At 58.6% G+C, this 22,164-nt stretch overlaps 3 protein-coding genes across 15 annotated transcripts; all 3 read left to right on the forward strand.

Moving 5' to 3' along the window:
* The first annotated feature begins 3,310 nt into the window (after window positions 1–3,310).
* Window positions 3,311–16,447, forward strand: ZNF581 (zinc finger protein 581). 9 transcript variants are annotated; one of them, XR_011071251.1, is made up of 5 exons: window positions 3,311–3,476; window positions 6,368–6,608; window positions 7,034–7,137; window positions 10,364–11,463; window positions 13,402–13,662. XR_011071251.1 is itself a non-coding variant. In XM_068527389.1 (4 exons), exons 1-4 carry the CDS (start codon window positions 3,430–3,432, stop codon window positions 15,326–15,328), a joined length of 1,005 nt encoding a protein of 334 aa, XP_068383490.1. In that variant the 5' UTR covers window positions 3,311–3,429; the 3' UTR covers window positions 15,329–16,447. The 9 variants fall into 9 exon arrangements, 6 of the variants coding, with proteins under 6 accessions (XP_068383490.1, XP_068383491.1, XP_068383493.1 ...); XR_011071252.1 differs by having other exon boundaries at window positions 7,043–7,137; XR_011071253.1 differs by having other exon boundaries at window positions 3,311–3,464.
* On the forward strand, window positions 11,380–13,662 carry ZNF580 (zinc finger protein 580). Of its 2 annotated transcripts, none has more exons than XM_068527400.1 (2): window positions 11,380–11,463; window positions 12,685–13,662. In XM_068527400.1, the coding sequence occupies exon 2, from the start codon at window positions 12,710–12,712 to the stop codon at window positions 13,226–13,228; it is 519 nt and encodes a 172-aa protein (XP_068383501.1). In that variant the 5' UTR covers window positions 11,380–11,463; window positions 12,685–12,709; the 3' UTR covers window positions 13,229–13,662. The 2 variants fall into 2 exon arrangements, with proteins under 2 accessions (XP_068383501.1, XP_068383500.1); XM_068527399.1 differs by having other exon boundaries at window positions 11,381–11,463; window positions 12,644–13,662.
* Window positions 16,448–16,804: 357 nt separating the features above from the next.
* Window positions 16,805–21,396, forward strand: CCDC106 (coiled-coil domain containing 106). Of its 4 annotated transcripts, XM_068527398.1 has the most exons (6): window positions 16,814–17,442; window positions 18,084–18,162; window positions 18,307–18,414; window positions 18,501–18,677; window positions 19,787–19,999; window positions 20,524–21,396. In XM_068527398.1, exons 2-6 carry the CDS (start codon window positions 18,129–18,131, stop codon window positions 20,838–20,840), a joined length of 849 nt encoding a protein of 282 aa, XP_068383499.1. In that variant the 5' UTR covers window positions 16,814–17,442; window positions 18,084–18,128; the 3' UTR covers window positions 20,841–21,396. The 4 variants fall into 4 exon arrangements, with proteins under 4 accessions (XP_068383497.1, XP_068383496.1, XP_068383499.1 ...); XM_068527396.1 differs by having other exon boundaries at window positions 16,805–17,446; window positions 18,084–18,414; XM_068527395.1 differs by having other exon boundaries at window positions 16,806–17,442; window positions 18,084–18,414.
* Window positions 21,397–22,164: the final 768 nt, after the last annotated feature.

The raw sequence follows: 22,164 nt of genomic DNA on the forward strand, positions 1-22,164 counted from the left end.
GTCTCGCTTAGTCGCTACCACCGTGCCCTTGAGCAATGAACTCCCTCTCTGCGCCTCAGTTTTCTCACTGAAAACTGAACGGATTAACCTCTTAGAGAAATTAAATAAAATCACGTATGAAAGTACCTAGCATAATAATGTCTTTGCACGGACAGTATGTAACACGTGGGAAGTAATGCTAGTATTATTTTCGCATGTTGCCTCCTTTCTGCAGCTCTGAAATTCTTGAGGGCATTAAAATCAGGCATTTGAGCCTTAACACCAAGATTTTGGAGGGCTTTCTCAATCCGCACCGCCCCTTCCGTAGCTCAGACCTCGTTCTTTCTCATGTAGATTTCAGCACCAGACTGTTCCATAGTCCCCCAGCTTCCACTCTCTAGCCCGCCAACATAAGCAAACAGACCTTTCAAAAATTTGGAACTAGTCTTGTCCTTTCCCAGCTCAAAATCCTTCCACGGCAAGAGGGCTTACCGCAAGACAGAATTCCCAACGCCTCTGCCTGGAGTTGGAAGCCTTGCATGTTGTAGTGCCCGCCAAGCTCTCCAGCCTCCTCTCTCATCATTTGAGACACACAACGGGTGTCACACCCCCATTGAAACACTCAGACTTTCATTTCTCCAGGCGCCAGGTCTTAGGCTGGTCTTGCTGCCCAGAGTAACCTTTCCTGGGGGATCCTGGCCATTTTTTCAGGCCTTATTTCCTCCAGAAAGCAACCTCTGACTCCTGCCTACCTCGGGCTCCCAGGCTGGGTGAGGCACCCCTTCAGGCTGCCAGTTCCACCGGAATCCCTGTGACGCCCTCACATGATAGTTCCCTGACTAGCTGCAGACTCTCCTGTGATGCCTGCAGCACAAACTCCACGTTCTTCAGTCTGGTCCTTGTTGTCTCCAGTCAGCATCGCCCCTGGCTGGGCACATGATGCTTAGTCACTCTGAAAGAAGAATAGTTGGGCTGTTTTCTGTCCTGGCTTTTGCCCCTACTTTTCACTCTGCTTGGAACTGCATTCACTGTTCCCAAGGCCTGGCTAACTCTCTTGTCCTCCAAGACTGAACTCAGATGTCACCTCCAGGAAAACTTTCCAATTATTTTCCTTTTAGTTTTTTGGCCTCACTGCGCAGCTTGCGGGATCTTAGTTCCCCGACCAGCGATGAGCCCATGCCCCTTGCAGTGGAAGCGTGGAGTCCTAACCACTGGACAGCTAGGGAATTCCCAAACTTGCCAATTCTATACTCCTCCCCCAGTTGGGTCATGAGCCCCTTCTGGCCCCCTGGAGTGCCCTGTCATTGCACTTATGACCTTACGTTGTAGCTGCCTGTTTGTTAGTTGGCCTCCTCTAGATTTGTCTGTCCAGTATGGTAGTCACCGGCCATGCATCGGTATTGAGCGCTTGAAATAGGATTAGGCCAAGTTGAGATGTGCTGTAAGTTGGCAGCTGGCCACTACTAGCAAATACTGTTTTGAGAATGGCTGGTGGTGGCCTTGAGTCGGATGCAGTTCGGAAGATTCAAGTTCTCAGTGATGCAGGAACATGTCTGAAACCACATCTACAATGGCCACCCAGCTCCATTTTGGATGCCTGAACCATGGTGACTCCATTTTGATTTTTTTTTCCCTTTCACTTATTTATTTTTTTAATTAATTTTTATTGGAGTACAGTTGCTTTACAATGTTGTGTTAGTTTCTTGCTGTACAGCAAAGTGAATCAGTCATACGTATACATATATCCACTCTTTTTTAGATTCTCTTCCCATCTGGGTCACCACAGAGCATTGAGTAGAGTTCTCTGTGCTCTACAGTAGGTTCTCATTTGTTATCTATTTTATACATAGTGGTGTATATATGTCAATCCCAATCTCCCAATTCACCCCCTCTCCCCATTTTGATTTTAAATGTGTTCTTTTCTTTAATGGTTAACGCAGCTGTACAGTGTACATTTGACAGGCCATAAGACAGGCTGTTCTGGTTAGCATAAAGTTCAAGTCAAATCATGTATCAGCCAGAAGGACTTCCCCATACCTCAACATATGAACATTTCTTCCATCATAACTTACGTCTCGATATAGAAAAATAAAATTAAAAGGAAAGACAAAGAATGGTGGCCTCTCCATGACAGATGGGGAAACTGAGTCACCAAACAGGGAATGGTGTCACACAGTGTTTTTCAGATTTCCCTGGAGAAGGGACTTCCCTGGTGGACCAGTGGTTAGGACTCGGTGCTTTCACTGCCTTGGACCTGGGTTCAATCCCTGGTCGGGGAGCTAAGATCCCACAAGCCTCTCGACCAGAATTGGAATCCTACTGTTTCTAAGCTGCCTCGTGAACATCTGGTGTTTGCCATGAAATCCGCGTGGAATGCCTAATCCTTCTAGACAGTCTGTACTGAGGCAAGAAGGGGCTCTTCATGACTTTACAGGGCTCCGTGCGGGTGGGAGCTCGGAAGCCCAGCCTTCTGGTTTTTCCTTGCCAGCATCTACAGCTAGCCTTGAGGGCTGTTTCACACTCAGGCAACTCTTTCCCTAAACTTCTTTTAGCTTCAATCCTGTAACTCTCGAGGGCCATAGAACAATTTCCCCATAATGAAGATATTAGAGTTTTTTTGTTTATTTGTTTGTTTGCACGGCGCAGCAAGCGGGATCTTAGTCCCCCAACCAGGGATCGAACCTGTGCCCCGTGCAGTGGAAGCACAGAGTCTTAACCACTGGACCGCCAGGGAAGTCCAAAATGAAGATATTGGGATGAGAAAGTGTAAAGACCTCCCCGCTTTAGGATTTAGGATGTAATCCTGGCTCTGGCACCCCCTTGCTGTGGGACCATCAACGTCTCACGTAACCTCTCTGGGCCTCAGTTTCCTCATCTGCAAAGCACTAGGACTGAATTTGAGACAGCTTCTTGTTTGAAGTCCTCTTCTCGGGCTATGTAAGATTCTTTAGGGACCCTGTCCGTCGTTGAGTTTGTCTCCTGAATGTCATCCCTACCTGCTTCTCCCAGGTGCTAAGGTGAGGGCAGACATTTCAATATTTTGGTCTCTGTCGCCCCCAGGAGGCTTAGGAGAGTTCCTTGTCGCAGCAGGTGTGCAATACAGATAACATTTGTTGCCTCTAAGGTAGAGAAAGTCAGGGACTACCTCGGTCTGGTTGGCTCATGGTTTTACCCCCGGAAGCTGGCGTATGGGAGACACTAAACAAATATTTGTTGAATGAATGACAGAGATTCAGGCCAGCGGAACAGAAGGCACTTGGAACCCTTCCTTTGAGGGTTTGTGTTTCCGGCCGGAAGGCTTTCTCATGAACCCCATCCCTCTCCTGGCTGGTCGGAGCCCTATGGCTCCACTTAGGGCTCGCGGAAGGTTTACTCTCTTCGCCTCTTGCATCCGGGGAGCAGACTCTCGGGAGGCCTCTCCTCATAACGCACGGACAGCAAAGGCCATGCATGCCTGGAGGAGGGGTCCAGGAGCACGAGGACGGGTGGGCAGCCGGGTGTGTGTGGGGGGGGGGGGCGGGGGGGGGTAAAGACAAGAGAAAAGGCAGAAACCAGGGAGGCCTTGGTGGGCTTCGGAGAGGGATGGTGGGAAGGTGGTGGAGTGGGTCGAACACAGACTCTGGAGGTGAGAGACTTCTTTCTGGGCGGATGGAAACACTTAATTGGTGTCGCAGGACCAGCATGAAAGGAAGAAATCTTGGATCTGGGCAGAAAAAGAAACTCAGGGAGTTTGGGGGAGGTCCTAGAAGAGAAGAGTGATACCCTGGTGGGGAGGAATGGAGACAAGGGAAAAGGACACCCTGCCCACCAGGGGTTTGAAAGAGGAGACGGAGGGCAATATAGTAAAGCATGGGTCCCACAGATTCTGGGGGCGTGTAAGACGACTCTGAGTGCACATCATAGGAATCGATTGATAGATGCAAGAGGCCTGTGCAAATCCCGGGAGCATGGAGACGTGGTAAAGTTAGAAAGTCTAGGGTTTGGGCACATGGAGAGAGGCCCATGCAAAGTCCCCCAGCCCCTTGGAGAGATGAGGGGCTTAAGGAGTAGGGGGTGGAGGATGACGTAGGTAAGCAAAGATTGGGGGATGCAGAGAGGTCCTCTGGTCATCTCAGCCCTTAGCTTAGCTCTCTGCACCTTCAGTCAGTGCAGTTTTTCCTTCCTTTAGCTGCTCCTCTGATTCAAGGATGACCGTGACTGGGACTTCCCCGGCGGTCCAGTGGTCAAGACTCCGCGCTTCCACTGCAGGGGGCGCAGGTTCGATCCCTGGTCAGGGAACTAAGATCCCGAATGCTGCGCAACGCGGCCAAAAAAAAAGGGATGACCATGGCTTTATTCTCATCAACTGTGGGTTCCCCAGTCCCAGTCAAGTGCTCCTCCTACAAGTTGGCCCTTCCTCCTCCTCCTTTTTCTCTGGGCCTTCAGCCTCTGAGTGGACGGGCATACAATACACCTACACATACACAGTGCGAGTGGAGAAGCCCAGTGACAAGCAGGAAGTTTTGCCCAGCGTCCAGCTGTCCCGAGTGCCTGCAGGGCTTCCAGAATGCTGTCCGTCTCAAGGCCTATGGCTTCTCACATCCGGTCATCGGGTGCTTCATCTCGGAGACTTGTGGCAAGGCCTGCAGATGACCCAGCAGTCTTTGCCAGCCTCAGCTCATCCGCCGGGCTCCCTGTACCTGTCCCTTCTGCTCCCGGCGGGTCAGGCTTACCAGGGAGCTGGCGCAGCACGTCCTGGTGTGTTAGGGCAGACCGAGTCTGCTCCTAACATGGGCGCAAAACTGATACCTTTGGGGAGCCACGTGCTGGGAATCTTTCCCAAGTTGCCAGCGTCCAGCTTGAGAGATGACGGTTGCAGAGCTAGACCCTGGCATCTCTAGTGGACAAGGCAACACCCTTTTCTGGGCTGTTCTGGTTAAGACTGAATCATCTCCAGCCTTGGGGTGTGCTGCAAGTCTGTGGGTGGCAGGGGAAGCAGGAGAAAGTAGCAAGAAAGATGCCCTCACCTCCCAGGGCCATTACTGGTCTCCTTTTCCCCTTTAGCCTTACCCAAGAAGCAGGGACCCTGGGTTTTAACTGAACCGTGTGGGCTTTGTGACTGGTGGGTTCACTCTCTGGCCTTAATAACCCATTAGAAAACTAGGGATGAATTCTCTCCTCCCTGTCAGCGGCCAGATGGTAGCCAAATCTGCTGAGACATCTGTGTTCTTGTCTGGTTCTTCTTTGTTTCTTCCTCTCAGTTTTAAAACTGGGAATGTCCCGGGATGCATCTCAAACTCAGTCACCTATTTTGTCCTCACCTGTGCCCCCGAGCTCAAGTGGTCACTTATTGATCACCACACACATCCTACTGTGGCTTGAGGAAGCAGCTCAGGGTGATGCAGAAAGAGATGGGCCAGCTCCCATCACACTTCTGCCCCGTGTGCTTACAAACCTGTAAGAGCCTATTTTACCTCGGGTAGCATCGTGTCCTGCACTCGGAACTCTGCCGCTAAGTGTGTGGCCCCTGTGGGAAGGCATTCAAGTGCTCCAGCAACGGCAGCCAGCACGGGCTAACCCACCTGGGGGGGGGGGGATGACCACTTTCCAGGGGTTGGCCCAATGCATCCCGGTGTATTCCTCAGGGCAGGACTTCCTGGCTGGCTGTGGAGACTGACACCAGGAGTTCAGGTGTCCTCCAGACCTGGATATCACTTCCCTCCACCACTTCAGCCCTGTGGAGGGACTGGCATCGTACAAGCCAGCCCCGACTAGCTGTGTGACCCAGGGCCAGTGACTACCCCTCTCTGGCCTTCGTTTTACCACCAACACGGAGAATGATAGCTGACTCCATTTTCTTGCCATGTAACACATTAAATCACAAGGCCTGGGTTTCCTCAGCTGTCCCCCGGGCTGGATAATTCTGGCTCTTTGTCTTTGCTGTGTAGCAGCCGACCAATCACTAGCCCTTTCTGGTTTCGGTTCCTATTTGTAGGTAGACGTTCTATTTTCTTTCCTATTGAAGGAAGTCTTTCTTATTTTAGAACGACTAGTTCCTTCTCCAGCCCAGAAGGATAAAGTGACTTTTTTTTGTAAATGTGGAACATTTTTTTTTTTAAGTCTTTATTGAGTTTGTTACAGTATTGCTTCTGTTGTTTATGTTTTGGTTTTTTGGCTGCCGGGCATGTGGGATCCTAGCTCCCAGACCAGGGATCCAACCCGAACCCGCACCCCCTCCATTGGAAGGCGAAGTCTTAACCACTGGACTGCCAGGGAAACCATAGATAAAGTGACTTTTAAAGAAAAGTCACAACTTTTCGGACAAAAAGCCATCCCTTTTGTCTTCCCTCCCTCTGTATCTACCACGTCGCCAATGACTTTATATTGGCTTTTCCCCCCCTTATTGCAGAGAAGTGAGGCGGGCAGACACCCGGAACCGTTGTTCGCGGGTGTTTGTTTCCCGCCGGGGCGGATTTCTGGGGCCGCGTCTGGCCGAGAAGGAGGCAGGAGTGGGAGGCAGGAGCGGGAGCCGTCTCCGGGCTCTCCGAGTCCATGACCCCGCGCGGCGGACATCCTGGGGCCGCCCCTCGAGCCGCTTCTCACCGCGCTCGGACCCGAGAGACCTCCGCACCGCGAGCCGGCGCCGGGAGGTAGGCGCTGAGCTCCGGGCGACCGGAGAGGCCCGAGCGGTGCGTCCGCTGGGTCACTCGCTTAGACTCGCGGGCGCGGGGTGGAGAGGCTTGGAGCTGGTGAATTCCGGAGAAAGAACTTCATCTAATCGCCCGTCTGTCCTCCCCTCAGCCTCCCAAAGTGTACCTTGACCCTCAATCTCTCTGGAGGCCATGGGCCCCTCCCTCCCTAGGGTGGTGCCCACCCCTAAGCCGGCCCCCTCCTCTTCCTCCACCCCCGCCATCCCCATCCCGCGGCCTCAGCCCGCCTCTGAGGGACCGTCACCTGCTCAGTGACGGGAATGGTGTTCCCCATACGTGCACACGGAGGAGGCCCCCTGGCTGCAGCCCAACCCCCACCCCCACCCCCACCCCCACCCCTCCCGCAAGGCTTCAGTTGTCCCCAGTGTTTTCAGGTCTTCAAGAGATGGCGGCACCGCAGAACTACAGCATCTCCCACTCAGAACTCCGGCCCTTCGTCTGTGGCAAGGCCTTCAAGCGCCCCGGCGAGGTATCGCTTCATACGCCAGCTCCGGTTGGGTCGGGCTCACACGTGCCCGCTGTGTTGTGGCGTTTTCAGGATGCCGGGCAGCTGGCGCAGCACGTTCTGGGCCAGTTGGCTGGAAGGAATTTCCTGGACCATGGAGAGACTGCAGGGGCTCCAGAGAATCTCTTGTTTCTGGTACAGAAGGTAGAGGCTGGGGTTTTGGCCTCGCTGTTTACTTGCTGTGTGACCTGAAGCTGCGTCTCTGGGCCTCAGTTTCCTCATCCTGAACTAGGGAATGGCTTGTGGTCCCCAGCCGTCCTGGCCAGGGGTGGGAAGCAGGAGTCTCTTGCCGAATCCCTGACGCTGCCACAGCCTCTATTTATAGCCTGAGATAGATCACCATCCCATTCTGGAACTCCGTTTCCCAATCTGTAAGATGGGATAGAATGAAACATCCTTACCAGGTGAGCTGCAAACTCACCTAATACGAAGGTAGCAGTTACTGCTCCGTCACTTCTTTATAGCAGCTCGTGGTGCCTGCTGAGACAGGTGCAGATAACGTTCGTTAGTTTTGATTCTTTTTTAATTGCAGGGGTAGGGCTGGAACACAAGTGAGGTGGGAGCCTTTCCTTTGCGGGTGTGAGTTACTGGCTGGAGCGCTTTCTTAGGGGCGCCTCCCTAGGTCCCATTAGGGGGGCCGTAAGACGCCATGTGGGGCTGGGGTGAGGTGGATTGGCTAGGCCACCTCACGAAGGGCTTCAAATCCCAGGCTGAGGAACCTGGGGACTTGGTCCTGAGGGTCGTGGGGGCCGTGACAAGATTTTGTGCGGAGGTTACATATGAGACAGCTGTGAGAAGAGTGTCAAGGAGGGCGGGGGCAGTACTGGGGACCAAGATACCAGGGAGAAGGCTGGCGCAGGGGCCCTGGGCAGGAAGGAGGGGCCAGAGCTGGGGCTTGGGGAGCAGAGGGGGACATTCAGGATGAGGGAGGGACAGAACTTGGTGCCTTCTGGCTTTGGGGAGTGTAGAAGTGGGGGGGCGGGATGAGGACGTTCGAGGTTCCAGACTGGTTGTGGGGCTTCGTCATGATCCTGTCCCAGGAGAGAAGCGAGGCTTTTTGTTTCGGTGGGGGGAGATAATGCTTTACCTTTGGACGGGGTGACTGCATTCATTCACTCAACCAACATTGAACCGAGCCCCTACCCTCTCCCCAGACCTTTGCTAGGTTCTGAGGGTAGAATGTTGCCTGGGACAGAGCGGGAAGAGCAGGCAGTAAAGTAGCAAATCCAGAAACGAGCAAGACCCCTACGGACTGTAGTATGAGATGCGGAGGGAATGGCCTGACCAGACGGAGCAGGGCCTCACCTGCTCACCTGCTTGAGCTCTGATACAACCAGCAGCGCTTCAGTGACGAAGGATTACTCGAGTTGAGACCTGAATGGCCAGAAAGGGTGTGTGCTTGTGAGGGGTTTGGGAGGAATATTCCAGAGGGCAGAACAGCAAACACAAGGCCCTGGAAGTGGGCCAGGTGGGCTGGGCGGCACTGTGGTGATGGCGGCTTCTGAGTTTTATTCCAAGTGCAGCAAGGAGGGTTTTAGGTCAGGTGATGACATGATTCTGTGGGTTAGCGTAATTATACCGCTGCAGTGTTGCCATAGAGAGAAGGAACTGGGGGCTGGGGAGGCTGTCATGGTGAGCTGGGGCGGTGGCGGCAGTGGGTTGGGGAGAAGCATGAGGTGCTTGCAGACAGTGGCCATGAGCTCTGACTCAGGGGTCAGTTAGAAGCACGTGCTGTCCAGCGGATGTACGAGCTCAGTCCCAATCACGTGACCTCTCGGAGCTTCTGTTTCCTCATCTATAAAATAGGCATCCGCATGGCACCTCCCTCCTGGGTCTGCTCTGAGGATTCAGTGCATTTAGCGATGGCTGGCACCATAGGAAGGGCCCAATAAACGTTGGTCCTTGTCATTATTTCCGGAGTTGGGTGTGGGGCGGGGTGGGGTGGGCGTGGCTCTCATGGACAAAGCAAGTTTCATGGGTCTGAAACTCAAGAAAGGGATCTGGGTGGGAGATTCCTGTGGTAGTTGTCTGTGTAGCCCAGGATCTGTGTTGCCCCCTGGGGGACATTTGGCCAAGTCTCTCGTCACAGCTGGGTGGGAGTGAGATTGAGGGGTGAGAGGCGGTGCTCCTGGCATCCGAAGCGTGGAGGCCGGGCATGCTGCCCCACATCCTACAATGTACAGGGCCGCCCCCCGTCACAAAGAATGATCCAGCCCCGAAATGTCAGTAGTGCCAAAGCTGAGAAGCCTGGTGTACACAGGTGTACTTACCCCTTTAAACCGGGCACACCCTCTCAGTTCACCAGTTTCCACTCTCCCTACTGCCCCCCACCCCATAAAATTACAAAAGAGGAAGAACCTCTAGGACAACAGTTTCCAGTAGTGAGCCATGCTTTAAAAAGTGAAGAGGAACAGCTGAAATTAATCTAATAACATACTTAACCCAGTCAGTATACCCAGAGTATCAACATAAAAGTCATTCATGAGATACTTTACACTCTTTTCATACTCAGTCTTCAGAATCTTTTAGATGTCTTGCATTTATGACACATCTCAGTTCAGACCGGACACATGCCAAACGCTTAAGAGCTATGTGTGGCCAGTGGCTGCCCTTTAGGACAGTACAGTTCTGGAGGATCTTTAATCGAAGCCTAAGATCACAGTTGTTGGGTCACTTGGAGGTTTCTTGAAGGTTTTCTGAGAATGCTTTATCAGTTTCAGTTTACTGTTGCCCCATCTAGAGACTTTTTTCTATAGCTGGCAATTTGTGTGTGCATTTTCTGGCTTTTAAAATATTGCCCAGTAAAACATTAAGACATATCTGTGATCCAAACCAAATATAACTGTGCCCTCTCTGGGCCGCGGGTCTCCAGTCTGCAACTGGTTGAGGGTGGTTTAGGAGCTGTACCGGAAGGTGGGCAGCGGTTAGCCACCTGTGGCTATTTAGGTTTAAATTAAGAGACATGAAATACCATTTAAAATTCAGGTCCTCAAGCCCTAGCCACATTTCTAATGAGCAATAGCCTCACGCGGCTGGTGGCTGTCCCAGTGGACAACGCGCAGATGGGAGAACTTTTTCATCATCCCAGAAAGTTCTTTTCGGCAGCTTTCTCGGACGCACCTCTGACCAAGCCGGGGTCCTTGGTCTGGGCGCGACCTTAACGCCGGTTCTCTCCCTTCTGTGCCCCCAGCTGCCTCCCCTCCCCAGCTGCAGCGCCGCCCCCCTCTGGTTCCCCCCGCGCCACGACCTGCTCGTGGACACGCGCAGCATTCGCTACTAGTTCACCGCGCAGCTGGAGGACGAGCTGCGGGCGCCCCCCGGCGCTGCACTCGACGTTCCAACCTTACGCGTGCGCCGCCTGCCCCAGGCCTTCCAGCGCTGCGGCCACCTGGCGCGGCCCGGCGCCGACCGCCGCACTAGGTTCCGGATCTGGCCTGGCTGCCCTGCCCCGCTCTGGTCAACGCGCTCCTGCACCAAGACGCGGCCGCCGGACCTCGGTTTCCTCTCTGCGCGCGGGAGCGTCGGGCCCGCCGCGCTTTGTGCCGACATCACCCAGACGCTGTCGCTGCTGCTCCTTGCGCCTCAGTCTCCCCCTTCCTCGATGGGAAGAGCCACTCTTGCCCACCTCTGCATCTGTCAGGGTTTGGCCCTCTCGGGCCCTCGGTCTCCCCACCTGCCCGATGGGAAGAGCCATCCTTGCCCACCTCTGCATCTGGCAAGGTTTGGCCCTGTCTGCACCTCGGTCTCCCCATTTGCCCAGCCGACAGAAACTTCCCTCTTCCCGCCCTCTGCCTCGTTTGGAAGGGGATGCAGGCGGGTCGGCCAGTGGGAAGAGGACGGATTGGGCGCGCCCGTTCCTTGTGGGACTTCGGGCAAAGACAGCCTCGCCTAGCCTCGTCTACTAATCAATCTCTGTCCCAGAGAACGAACTGTTCCCGTAGGGGATGGGAAGGGAGCGGGGGGCAGGGGGCGGGCTGTGTGGTTCCCGCGCCCTCGGCCCCTCTTCTCTCTCGCGATCCCTAGATACTCAAAAACAGCGGGCCGTTAGAGCGGCGGGCTCTGGGGCGGCGGAACCTTCCTTGCGGCGCGCGGGTTTCCGGCCGGCGCCCTTTCCCAGGGACGCCGCCGCCCCTCGCGCCCCCGCGCCCCCCGCGCCCGCGTCCCCGGCGCCGCCGGCCCGGAGCGCCCCCAAGCCTCGGTCCCGCCGCCGCCGCCGTCACTCGCGAGGGGAAGCCCGGGCCGCTCGGGACCTCGGCTTGCTCCTCCGGACCCGAGAGGCCACTGCACCGGGTACGGGGGCCGGGATGGAGGGAGGAGCCTGGCTCCGGGACGGCGTGAGGCCGGGCAGGGCTGGGGGAGGGGGCTGGTGATAACGGGGGTGGGGGTGGGGGTGGGGCTGGGGCACGGCGGGGAAGGAGCCGGGGCGCGGGGGACAGGCAGGAGGGAGTGCGGGAGCGGGGGTTTCCTGGGGGCGTAGCGGAAAGGGGGACACAGGGGCCCTGGGGTTACAGAAGGAAGCGGAGCAGAGAAGTGGGGTGGAGGCGCTGTGCTGGGTACAGCAGGGATAGGAATGGGGACATAAAGATGCCAGATGCATGCAGAAGAGAGGGAGAAGGGGGCTTGGGAGAGGGACTCCGGGGCCCTGGTGTGTGTCACGGGGAGTGAGAGGAGGCCCCGAGGGGTATAGAGAGGAACAGCAGAGATGTCAGTGGCTTATACCTACGGGCTGGGGAGAGAGAGGGACCCTTGGGTGGAGATGTAGCAGGTGGCAAAGTTCATGGGCCGTGGGCTACGTAGAAGGCCGGCAGTTGAGGCGTCGGTAGGCATACCTGAAATTTCGAGGACAGGTTAGGTAATGGGAGAGGAAGTTGAAACCTTAAGGTGCTAAATGTAGGAACAGGATAGAGGAGCCCTGGGTGAAAAGTGGGGAATTGGGTTAGTGGGGCTCCGGGGATGTACCTAGAGAGGAAATTAAGAGAGGCTACAGCCGTATCCAGAGATGGGAGGCCTCCCAGGGAACCTAGTAGGGATGGAGATCTAGGAGGGTCTGGAGGCCAAAGAAAGGCTGCTGCGGTGGTCCTGGGGGGAGAGGATGCAACCTGAGCCGGGGCTGGGAAGAAGAGGAAGCGACCCATTAAAGAAATTCTGGAGGCAAGAGCCCTGGCGTGACATGAAAGAGGCTATGAAGATGTAAAGGGGGAAATAGAGTTGGATATTGATTGGCTTTGGGGGTGAAGGAGGAGGGAAGTGGCTGGGTGAAGCTCTCTGGTCCAGCTGGGGGATGAGAGGAGGACCCGGGAGGAAAGGCAGGTCGGGGCGCTGAGATGCTGAGCTTAGTTGTAGAAGCCCCTGAAGCTGCTTGATGCAAGTAGAGCGATCTGACCTAGAAGCAGTTTCTTTTTGTGTAGGGAAGTTAGGTCAGTGGTACAGAGAGGGTAACAAGCAGTGAGAATTGGTACACTCTCCCCAGGAAGTGGCGATTTTGACTTCTCTCCCCTCCGCCGCTCCCAGCCGCCGCTCCCAGCTGCCGCTCCAGATGCTGCTGCTGCCGCCGCGGCCACCCCACCCTCGGTCCTCCTCTCCGGAGACCATGGACCCGCCGCCCCCCAAGGCTCCCCCTTTCCCCAAGACGGAAGGTCCTTCCTCCACTCCTTCCTCGGCGGCGGGGCCCCGACCCCCGCGGCTGGGCCGCCACCTGCTCATCGACGCCAACGGGGTCCCCTACACCTACACGGTGCAGTTGGAGGAGGAGCCCCGGGGCCCGCCACAGCGCGAGGCACCGCCGGGAGAGCCAGGCCCTCGCAAGGGCTACAGCTGCCCTGAGTGCGCCCGGGTCTTTGCCAGCCCTCTGCGGCTGCAGAGCCACCGCGTGTCGCACTCGGACCTCAAGCCCTTCACATGCGGCGCCTGCGGCAAGGCCTTCAAGCGTTCCAGCCACCTGTCGCGGCACCGTGCCACGCACCGTGCCCGCGCCGGCCCACCGCACACCTGCCCGCTCTGCCCGCGCCGTTTCCAGGACGCAGCGGAGCTGGCGCAGCACGTGCGCCTCCACTAAGTTCCAGACCCGGCCTGTGCTGCCCGGCCCCTCTCTGGGCCACCACGTCTGACCCACACAGCGTCACTCCCACACACATTCCCTTACTCCGCTGAGGTTACTGCCTTACCCTGTGCCTCAGTTTCCCCAACTATCTAAAGGGAGAAACATTCCTTCCTTCCCTCCCCCTCTAGCTGTGTGATGTAGACCAAGTCGTTGCCCCTCCCAGTGCCTGGGAGCCAGTCGGAGCCCAGTTTCCGCCCAGCTGTGCTGTGTGAGCCTTTGCAAGCGGCGTAACCTCTCTGAGCCCTGGTTGTCTGCTCCGAAGTGGTGAACGGTTGTTGTCTGCGTGGAAGATTTGACAAAAGAGCACGGGCACGGTCTGGCTTATTTCTGTGTTGCCCCATTTCCGCCCACCACCCTCACCCTTTACTCAATAAACATTCCGCACTCCATTTTAGGGCTCTTATTTGCGTATGGGGCGATGGGGGCGGACGGGGTGAAGCAGGCAGCGGGGTTGGGGGATGGAAACCGGACCATAAGCACCTGGGAACCTTCATCTCGGCCTGTGTTTCTGGCCGGAGCCGTTTCCCGAAAGGCCCAGGCGCCCCGCCCCCACCGCCCTCCCCTTGACCCTCTTCTCTTTACCCTGGTCTTCTCTCCCCTTACCCGGCGCCGCCAGCTCTTGGGGGACACCCTGAGACCACCGACCCGCCGCCATCTGCAACCACGGGAGTAGCCCGGGGCCGTTCCGGAGTCGCCCGGACCCGAGAGGCTGCTGCACCGGGTACGGGGGCCGGGAGGCGGGAGGGAGCCGGAGCGGGCCGTAGGGAGGGGCGGGGCCGGGTGAGCGGGTACCTGTGCGCTGGGCGGGGAGGGGCTGTTCCGACGGCTCGGAGCGGGCGCTGCCGAGAACTTGCGTAGAGAGGGCTTGAAGGCCCGGGCCGCGGGTGGAACCCCAGAGAGCGCTGGGACACTGCCAGGACTGGGGGGGGCGGGGTGGATGGGCGCGGACTGGAGAGAACCTGCAGGTAGCCGGGCGAGGGGAGGTGGGCGGGTTAGGACATGGGGTTCCCGACGTGGCAGCCCGTTTGAGAAGGCCTGAGTGCATGTAGAGGGGGTAGGAAATGCTTCTTGGTGGGATATGTAGGATGGACGGACACCCAGACTGGGATCAGTGGCGTAGACAAGGGAGAGGCCTGGAGGTCTATTAGGTGGGGCCTGCGGGCAACCCGTGACCTGAGGGGAGCACAAAGCGGAAAGATAGAGTAAAGAGAGCCTGTGCGTACAGTCGGTGGTGGAACAGAATTGGAGAGGTTTTTCAAGGAGGGGGTGCCTAGGAGCCTTACAGGGGGTCACAGAGTTCAGCGCCGAAGGACTGGAGAGGAGATGGGGGACGGGGGTTGCAGAATTCCTGAGTAGGTTACATAGAGAGGGGAGAACAGAGCCCGTGGGGCTGAGCTTCCCTCCTCTACTGTAACCTTCTCATCCTCTCTCCCCTCCACCAGGCCTCAGTCACCCCTCCGGATGCTGGTGCTGCCGTCCCCCTGCCCCCAGCCCCTGGCGCTTCCCTCCGCTGAGGCCATGGAGGCGCCTCCCCCTCGGACAGGCGGGTCCCCAGAACCCGGACCTTCCTCCTCCACAGGATGTCCCCAGGCTTCGTCCCCTTCGAGGCCCAACCACTACCTGCTCATAGACACCCAGGGCGTCCCGTACACCGTGCTGGTGGACGAGGAGTCTCAGAGAGAGTCCGGGCCCCATGGGGCTTCGGCTCAGAAAAAGTGCTACAGCTGCCCAGTGTGCTCCCGGGTCTTCGAGTACATGTCTTACCTTCAGCGACACAGCATCACCCACTCGGAGGTCAAGCCCTTTGAGTGTGACACCTGCGGGAAGGCATTCAAGCGGGCCAGCCACCTGGCGCGGCACCATTCCATTCACCGGGCGGGCGGCGGGCGGCCCCACGGCTGCCCGCTCTGCCCTCGCCGCTTCCGAGAGGCGGGCGAGCTGGCCCAGCACAGCCGGGTCCACTCCGGGGAGCGCCCCTACCAGTGCCCGCACTGCCCACGCCGATTTATGGAGCAGAACACGCTGCAGAAGCACGCTCGGTGGAAGCATCCCTGAGCCAGGCTGCGGGGTACCTCAGGTACCATGGGATTCTGGGGGGAGCGTGGACTCCCATCGCCCTCAGACAGCCGGGAGCGCCAGAGGCTGGGCTGCGGGGGCCCTGGACACAAACACAGGACCCCCTCCCCCGTGGGGAGGCTGAGCCCTGCCTTGAGGAGTAATCTTCGGGTCCTCAGTGTTTTGGAGATAAGGATGGGAAAAAGACCTCACATGCACAGAGTGGAGTCCTCTAACCTCAGAGACATCAGCGAGTCCACGGCTGAGCCCTGACCGGAGGGGTAGGGAGCAGAGTGCTGTGTGCTGAAATTCTCGGGCCTGAAAGCCCGTGGTTGGGGGCCATCAGGAATCTGCAGCATCTTGCTGAGGCCCCCCTGCGATGCTGGGGGAAGGGGCCCCAGACCTGCTTCCCACTCCCCAGCCAGGGCCTGAGACTGGACACTCAGTAAACACAGGTTCCACTTTGAGCGTGTGAGGTTTTGGGGGACCGTGTCTCTGCCGACTGCCTAGCACGGAGACTGAGCAAGTGCCTGGCCCACTTGGGCCTTGGCTTGCCTGGGAAGGTTGGCCTGCACTGGGGTTCGTCCTAGCTTGGCTCCTGACCACCTGTGTCATATAGGCCGAGTGTTCTTAAATATTTCTTTTTGTTTTAAACCACGATCCATTGTAAGAAACATTTTATATGGCAACCCCATATAGCTACACAACATACGCAAAACAAAGGTTTAACAGTAGTTACCTCTGCCATGTGCAGAGCTCTGTTTTTTTCCATCTACTTTTTTTTTTTTTTTTTTTTAAAGAATGCCAATTCCAGATTTCATTCTACCTTATTATCTGCGCATGAACCTGTAGTTTGAAAAACACTGATCTAGGGCAGGTGCCTCCCCCTGGACGTTTTGACTGAGGCTGCAATTTATCCGTAGTGTGAAGTGGGTAGGAGGGGAGAGTGGCCAGGACTTTCTAGGTGGCGCAGACATTTAGGTTCTCCCGCTGCAGGGTTAAAGCACTGCTCTCATAAGGGCTGGCAAAAATTCCAGAGCATGGAAGCTACCTGAGAATGGGAGGAGAGGCAGGTGGAGCTGGGCCAGAAGCTGAATAAACATCTGCCTTCTCAATGAATTTTCCTTGCGTGTCGGATTTGTGCCAGGCACTGTGCTGGGCCTCATTTCTTCTTCCGACCTCTTTTTGGGTGGAGGAAAAAATCATCTGTCTCTACTTCCCAGAGAGGGAAAGAGCTTCCCACCATCTGACTTCAGATAACAGTAACAGTGCCCTGTCTTGAGCTCTCACTGCGGTCAGGCGCTGAGTTGAGCGTTCTGCGTGTCATATCCTATGTACCCACAACAAACCTAAAAGGGATCATAACCTCCCCACTTTACAGGTAGAATGAGGCTGTGAAGGGGCGGCCAGGACTGGGATCTAGGTCTGAATGTTCCAGAGCCAGCTCTCAACAACACGGGGGTGATGGTGCCGGGGTGGGGAGTGGTTTCTAGGCCTTTATTTTCGGGGAGGAGTAACTCTCCCTACCCCATGATCCTGGGAACCCTGGGGTCTGGCTGTGCTGAAGCCCAGTGGGAGATGAAGGAGCGGAGCGGGTTGCAGGGGTCCACACCGGCCAGTTCCCAGAGTATCTCTTAAGGGAATCCTCCCTGTGCTTCAACTTTCCCGGCTGTTTGCTACATTTCCCCGCCTCTCCCGGGCCGGACTCGGCGCGTCGTCACCCCCTACTCCCCCACCCCTGGGGACCCCCGGAGCTGCCAGCTCTCCAGGAATTGGGAAATTCGTGACGTTCCCTGCCCAGGCTTCGCCAAGGGCGGGGGAGTGCTGCAAGGGGCCATCGCGCAAGTGCGGCCCCGGTCTCCGCCGCAAACGGCCGGCCTCACCTGGGGCCGGGGACTCCAGGAGGAGGCACGCCAATTGGCGCACCGGGCGGTCCTGGCGTCCCTGCCGTTCCCATCGCCCGGCTGCGAGACTCGCCGCCTCTGCCGCCCCGCCCGCAGGTGTGCGGTCGCTTCCCTCCGCTCCCCGTTATTCTTTGCAGACGCTCCCCGGCGCCGGGCATGGGCGCCGCCGCCGCCGCCGCCGTCGGTCCTCGGGCCGGATTCCGCGCGCGGGTGGGTGAGCGTGGGGCCCCGGCCAGTCCGACCCCGGGCACCTGCGGGCCGTGGGGGTGGTGGTGGCCGCGTCGGCACCTGCAGCCAGGTGCATCCCCCGCTGAGACCACTTGCCACCGTCGCTCCCCCTCCCACCCGCGGGACAAAGGGCGGGGGCGGGGGCGCATCCCCACTCACGACCTTCCCCCGCACTGCGCACGCGCCCAGCTCCCCAACGGGTGCCAGGCCTTGATCGCCCACGCGAGTGCGTGGGGTGCCCGGGGGTGGGGAGGCGCCGCTCGTGGCTTGGGCCCCCACCCTGCGCCTGCAAGTTGCGGCACACTCTCCCCCCCCCCGCACCTCTCACTTCTTTGGACCCGAGGCGACCTGTGATGAGGGTCTGTCCTATTTCGGCCAGGATGTGCCTGCTCTGTCGACCCCACTGGTCCTTCTTCTTCCGGCACCCTCGTACTCTAGAGTCCAGGAGTTTGTAACCCCAGGGGTCCTCCCTCAGTCCTGAAGGGTCTGGGTCCCCTCCTCCATCGGACCCAGGAGTCCTGGCCCTCAGCACGCCCTCCCGCAGTCGTGAGCCCCAGCTCCCCCGGGATGTCCCCGAGGAGTCCCTCTGGGTTCCTTCATCTGTGGCTGCTGTTTCTGTCCAGTGCCCCTGAGGCTCTTAGCTGCTGGGGTCCGCGGGAGGCCGCGCCATGAATGAGCGAAACATTAGCCGGAGGAGGACAGGTGAGGAACTGGAACCCGCTCCACCCTCCGCCCCACAGCCGCTGCCCGCCGTCCCTGCCCTTTCCTCTCCAGGGCTGCGTGGTTGGGGGCTGGTCCGAGGCTCCTTGGGACTTCCCTGGGGTGACCCTGGCCTCTTTTTTCCAGTGAAGAAGGACAATGAGGCCTTCGAGATTTCCATCCCCTTCGACGAGACGCCCCACCTAGACCCACAGATCTTTTACAGTCTGAGCCCCTCTCAGGGAAACTTCGAGGGTGAGTTGGTTGAGGGGGGACTTGAGTCAGGTGGGGGTGCAGGGCCCTGAGGCCTGGGGTCGACCAGTGTCCTCTGCTGTCCCTAGAGCCTCCGGAGGCTGCGTCCCCGACTGTGGCCCTGATGAACGGTGTCAGGGCCCAGCTGCACATGGCGCTGGAGAGGAACTCATGGCTGCAGAAGCGCATTGAGGACCTGGAGGAGGAGAGGGACTTCCTGCGGTGTCAGCTGGACAAGTTCATCTCCTCTGCCCGCATGGATGCAGGTGAGGCCGCCGGTGCCCTCCCCATCCCACTCCTGGGCCCCGGCACCCAGCTCGGCCCTCCTCAGGGACACAGGACCCTTCTCACCCACACTCATCCTGTGGTGGCTCGGGGGACCTGTCATTTTTGCCCCTCCTCGCACCTGTGGCCATCTCTGAGATCCAAGCCCAGCTTCCTTCCTGCTCGAGTCCTTCTGCTGATGGCAGGACACTGTGCCCCGCTTGTCCATGTATTCTGAACACTGCCCCATTCCCTTCCCTTATAGGGCTTTGCTCTGCCAAATCTTTAGCTGTGTTTTGGTGGATCCAGCCTCTCCTCTCCCCTTCCTGCCGTCCAGCCCCTGGCTGGCTCCCTCAAAAGCCTCCGCTTCCCCCTCTGTGAAGTCAGCTGAAAGTCTGGGCAAGGGGCCTGTGTTTTTCCAACACCTACTTTACTGAGGACCCCTCTGCTCTTGAGGCGCCTCTAGCCTGGGTTGCTGGGGCCTCCCGCCGTCCACCCACGCTGACGGGGACCTACCAAGGATGGTCAGGCCCGAGGGCTTCTGGATTTACTCGGTGGGAACCCCAACACTGGACCTCCGAACGCACCCTTCGGGGGGCCCTGCATCAGAACCCCCGCTGCTTCCTCTGTCTGGGTCAGGGTGGGCGCCTGCCTTTCCCAGCGCACTAGACCCGGGGACTAAGGTTTCCCTCCGGGTCTGAACTCCCACCCCCACCCAGGCCTTGCCTGCCTCCCCGCTTATAGAGGCCTCACTGGGCCCCCAGAACACCCCTCCTCCACCGTGGGAACCCCACAAAGTCACAGACTCTCCCGAGGTCCCCGGGACTGTCTTGGTCCCCTGGGCCCCTCCCCCACACCTCTTGCCACCAAGTTGAGGCGTGTGCATCCTCAGCCCACGTCCCACCCCGCAGAGATCTGGGATCTCTGTCCCCAAATCCCAGCTGCTTGTGGAGCTTCAGCATCTATAGCGCACTTCCTGCCTGCCCCCTCCTTGGGGACCCCTTCCTGGGGACCTGTGTGACGTGCTGTCCGTCCCCACCTGGCCGACTCCTCCTCCCTCCCTCCTGCTCGTGACGTTCACGCATGCGCGTGTCTCCTCTCACCTCTCCAGAGGACCACTGCCGGCTGAAGTCTGGGCCCCGGCGGGCTGAGGGGGATGGCAGAGGCGGGGCTGGGGGCGAGGCCTCAGACCCCGAGTCGGCGGCCTCCTCACTCAGCGGAGCGTCTGCACAAGGCAGTAACGGGGAGAGGAAGAGGCAGAAGCAGAAAGGGGGCACTGGCCGGAGGCGCTTCGGGAAGCCCAAGGCCCGGGAGAGGCAGCGGGGTAAGCGAGGCACAGGGTGTGCGGGGTCTCTGGGGCTCTGGGCCGGGGACTTGGCTGTGTGACCTCCAAGGAGCTCCCCCTTGTCCTCCCAAGCCTTGGTCTCCCCATCAGCAAACAGACCAGACCTGGTTGTCAGTCCCGGCCTCCACGTGTGGTCCTGGTTTACAATCCTTAAATCTGTGTCCACCCTCACCGCCGCCTGGGGCTTGACCTTCCTGAGCCTCGGGCTCCTGTCAGTAACAGGGGAGGGGGCGATGGCCCAGGTGGGCTGGGAACTCCACCCTTGAACCCACTCCCTCCTTCATTTTTCCTCCTCATCCCCCTCCCTGGGCTTGCCTTCTCTGATTTTCCTCTGGTCCGACTTCTGGCTCCATTTCTTCCGCCTCTTGTAACTCTCACTGCTTTTCCTCGTTCTCTGTTTTGTTCTCCTGATCTTCCGGCTTCCCCTTCCCACTTCCTCTCTCTGCCCCCACCCCCCCCCGCCCCAAATGCCTCTCTCTCGCTCTCTTCCCTCGGCCCTGCAGTGAAGGACGCCGACGGTGTGCTCTGCCGCTACAAGAAGATCCTGGGCACCTTCCAAAAGCTGAAGAGCATGTCTCGGGCCTTCGAGCACCACCGAGTGGACCGCAACACGGTGGCGCTGACCACGCCCATCGCGGAGTTGCTCATCGTGGCCCCCGAGAAGCTGGCGGAGGTGGGCGAGTTCGACCCCTCCAAGGAGCGTCTGCTCGAGTACTCGCGCCGCTGCTTCCTGGCCCTGGACGATGAGACCCTCAAGAAGGTGCAGGCCCTCAAGAAGAGCAAGTTGCTGCTTCCCATCACTTACCGCTTCAAGCGGTGATCCCGCCCCACCTGGCCCGGGACAGGCCCCCGGCCCCTCTTTCCCTCCCCCTCCGCCCTCCCGGCACTGGTCAAGCGTGTGTAGGAGTGGCGGACCCTCACGAGGGCATGGGGCGGGTGGGTGGCCTGTTTCTGCGCGTGCCTCTCTCCTTCCCCTCCTGCGGACCGCCACCCCCTCCCCGGGTCCCCTGTGTATAGATCTGCCCCTTTGCCTCTCTCATTCCTAGCATCCTCCCCGTCCTCCGCATTCCCTGGGGTGGGGGCGGTCCAAGAACTACTGTCCAGGGACCGGTTTCTGCCCTTTCCTAAACACTGGCACCCCCTCCCACCTGAGCGGCACCGTCCTGCCGTCACCCGGCCCTTGCTCCTGGGAAAACTGCGGGACTGCGGGGCGAGGGCACTGTACATACCCCGTTGCCGCCCCGAGGAGAGGCTGGCCCACCTGCCCGCCCTGCAAGGAGCTCCCCAACGCGTTCCGGGACCGCCCCGAGTCCACGTGAGACAGAGAATTATTAAGAGAATTTAAATTAAAAAGAGATGATAAAATTTGGAATAAACGAGGCCCCAGCCCTTTCCTGGGAGGGGGTGGCCGTTGCCGCGAAGACAGTGACGGAGCCTCTGAGGGGTTCCGGGGCACGGACGGTCAGGCGGGAAACGGGGAGGTTGGGGAGACAGGGTGTAATTAGCTCCCCGGAGGCAGGGGTGGGATGGGAGAAGGAGCTGTGCCGTGGGGAACTCGGAGGGGCAGAGCTCCGGAAAAAAGGCGTGAACACTACCCGCTGGGCTACTGGGACTAGAGGCACGGCGGCAGGAGGCGGGACTCAATGAAACCTCTCGCGGAGGCGGCCAACGTGGGGAACGGGGAATCTCTGAGCGTACGCTTCCGCCAGGAGGCGGTAAAGCGAGATTATCTGCCTCCCGGAAGTGTCCGCTACGTCGCCTGCTGCGCCTGCGCGGCGGGGGTGGGGGGGGGTGGGGCGCGGGCGCGCTTGTGCGGTTGCCACGGCAACCAGGAGAGGGCGGCCTTGCTTAACGGTCGGGAACGCAGTACCTTCCCTGGAGGAAGGGAAAGACTCGCGCACGCGCTCTGGGGGCTCGGGAAGCGGGCCCCCTTCCGGAACAGCCGAGAAACCTCGCCTCAGACCGGCTTCTACGCAGGCGCAGAAGCCCACCTCGCGCCCCGCCTCTTCCCGCTTGCGCAGGCGCACAAAGCCGCTCTGGCAACCTCCGCAGTGGCCGCGCGCACCCTTCACCCCGCTGGCTGATTTTCTCTCGCGCAACCTTCTTAGGCCCTCCGCAAGATCAGCCCTTCTTTTCCTCCCCTT

This window comes from Eschrichtius robustus, chromosome 19, assembly GCF_028021215.1.
Source record: "Eschrichtius robustus isolate mEscRob2 chromosome 19, mEscRob2.pri, whole genome shotgun sequence".
Lineage (NCBI taxonomy): Eukaryota > Metazoa > Chordata > Mammalia > Artiodactyla > Eschrichtiidae > Eschrichtius > Eschrichtius robustus.

Bases quoted from the DNA above. Each gene is read 5' to 3' on its own strand.
- ZNF581 (XM_068527389.1), top strand. From the start codon at position 3,430: ATGCCTGGAGGAGGGGTCCAGGAGCACGAGGACGGGTGGGCAGCCGG. The intron at 3,477-6,367 runs GTGTGTGTGGGG...CCCTTATTGCAG, and splicing joins GAGGACGGGTGGGCAGCCGG to AGAAGTGAGGCGGGCAGACA. The intron at 6,609-7,033 runs GTAGGCGCTGAG...AGTTGTCCCCAG, and splicing joins CCGCGAGCCGGCGCCGGGAG to TGTTTTCAGGTCTTCAAGAG.
- ZNF580 (XM_068527400.1), top strand. From the start codon at position 12,710: ATGCTGCTGCTGCCGCCGCGGCCACCCCACCCTCGGTCCTCCTCTCCG.
- CCDC106 (XM_068527396.1), top strand. From the start codon at position 18,129: ATGAATGAGCGAAACATTAGCCGGAGGAGGACAGGTGAGGAACTGGAA. The intron at 18,678-19,786 runs GTGAGGCCGCCG...TCACCTCTCCAG, and splicing joins CTCTGCCCGCATGGATGCAG to AGGACCACTGCCGGCTGAAG. The intron at 20,000-20,523 runs GTAAGCGAGGCA...TCGGCCCTGCAG, and splicing joins GGCCCGGGAGAGGCAGCGGG to TGAAGGACGCCGACGGTGTG.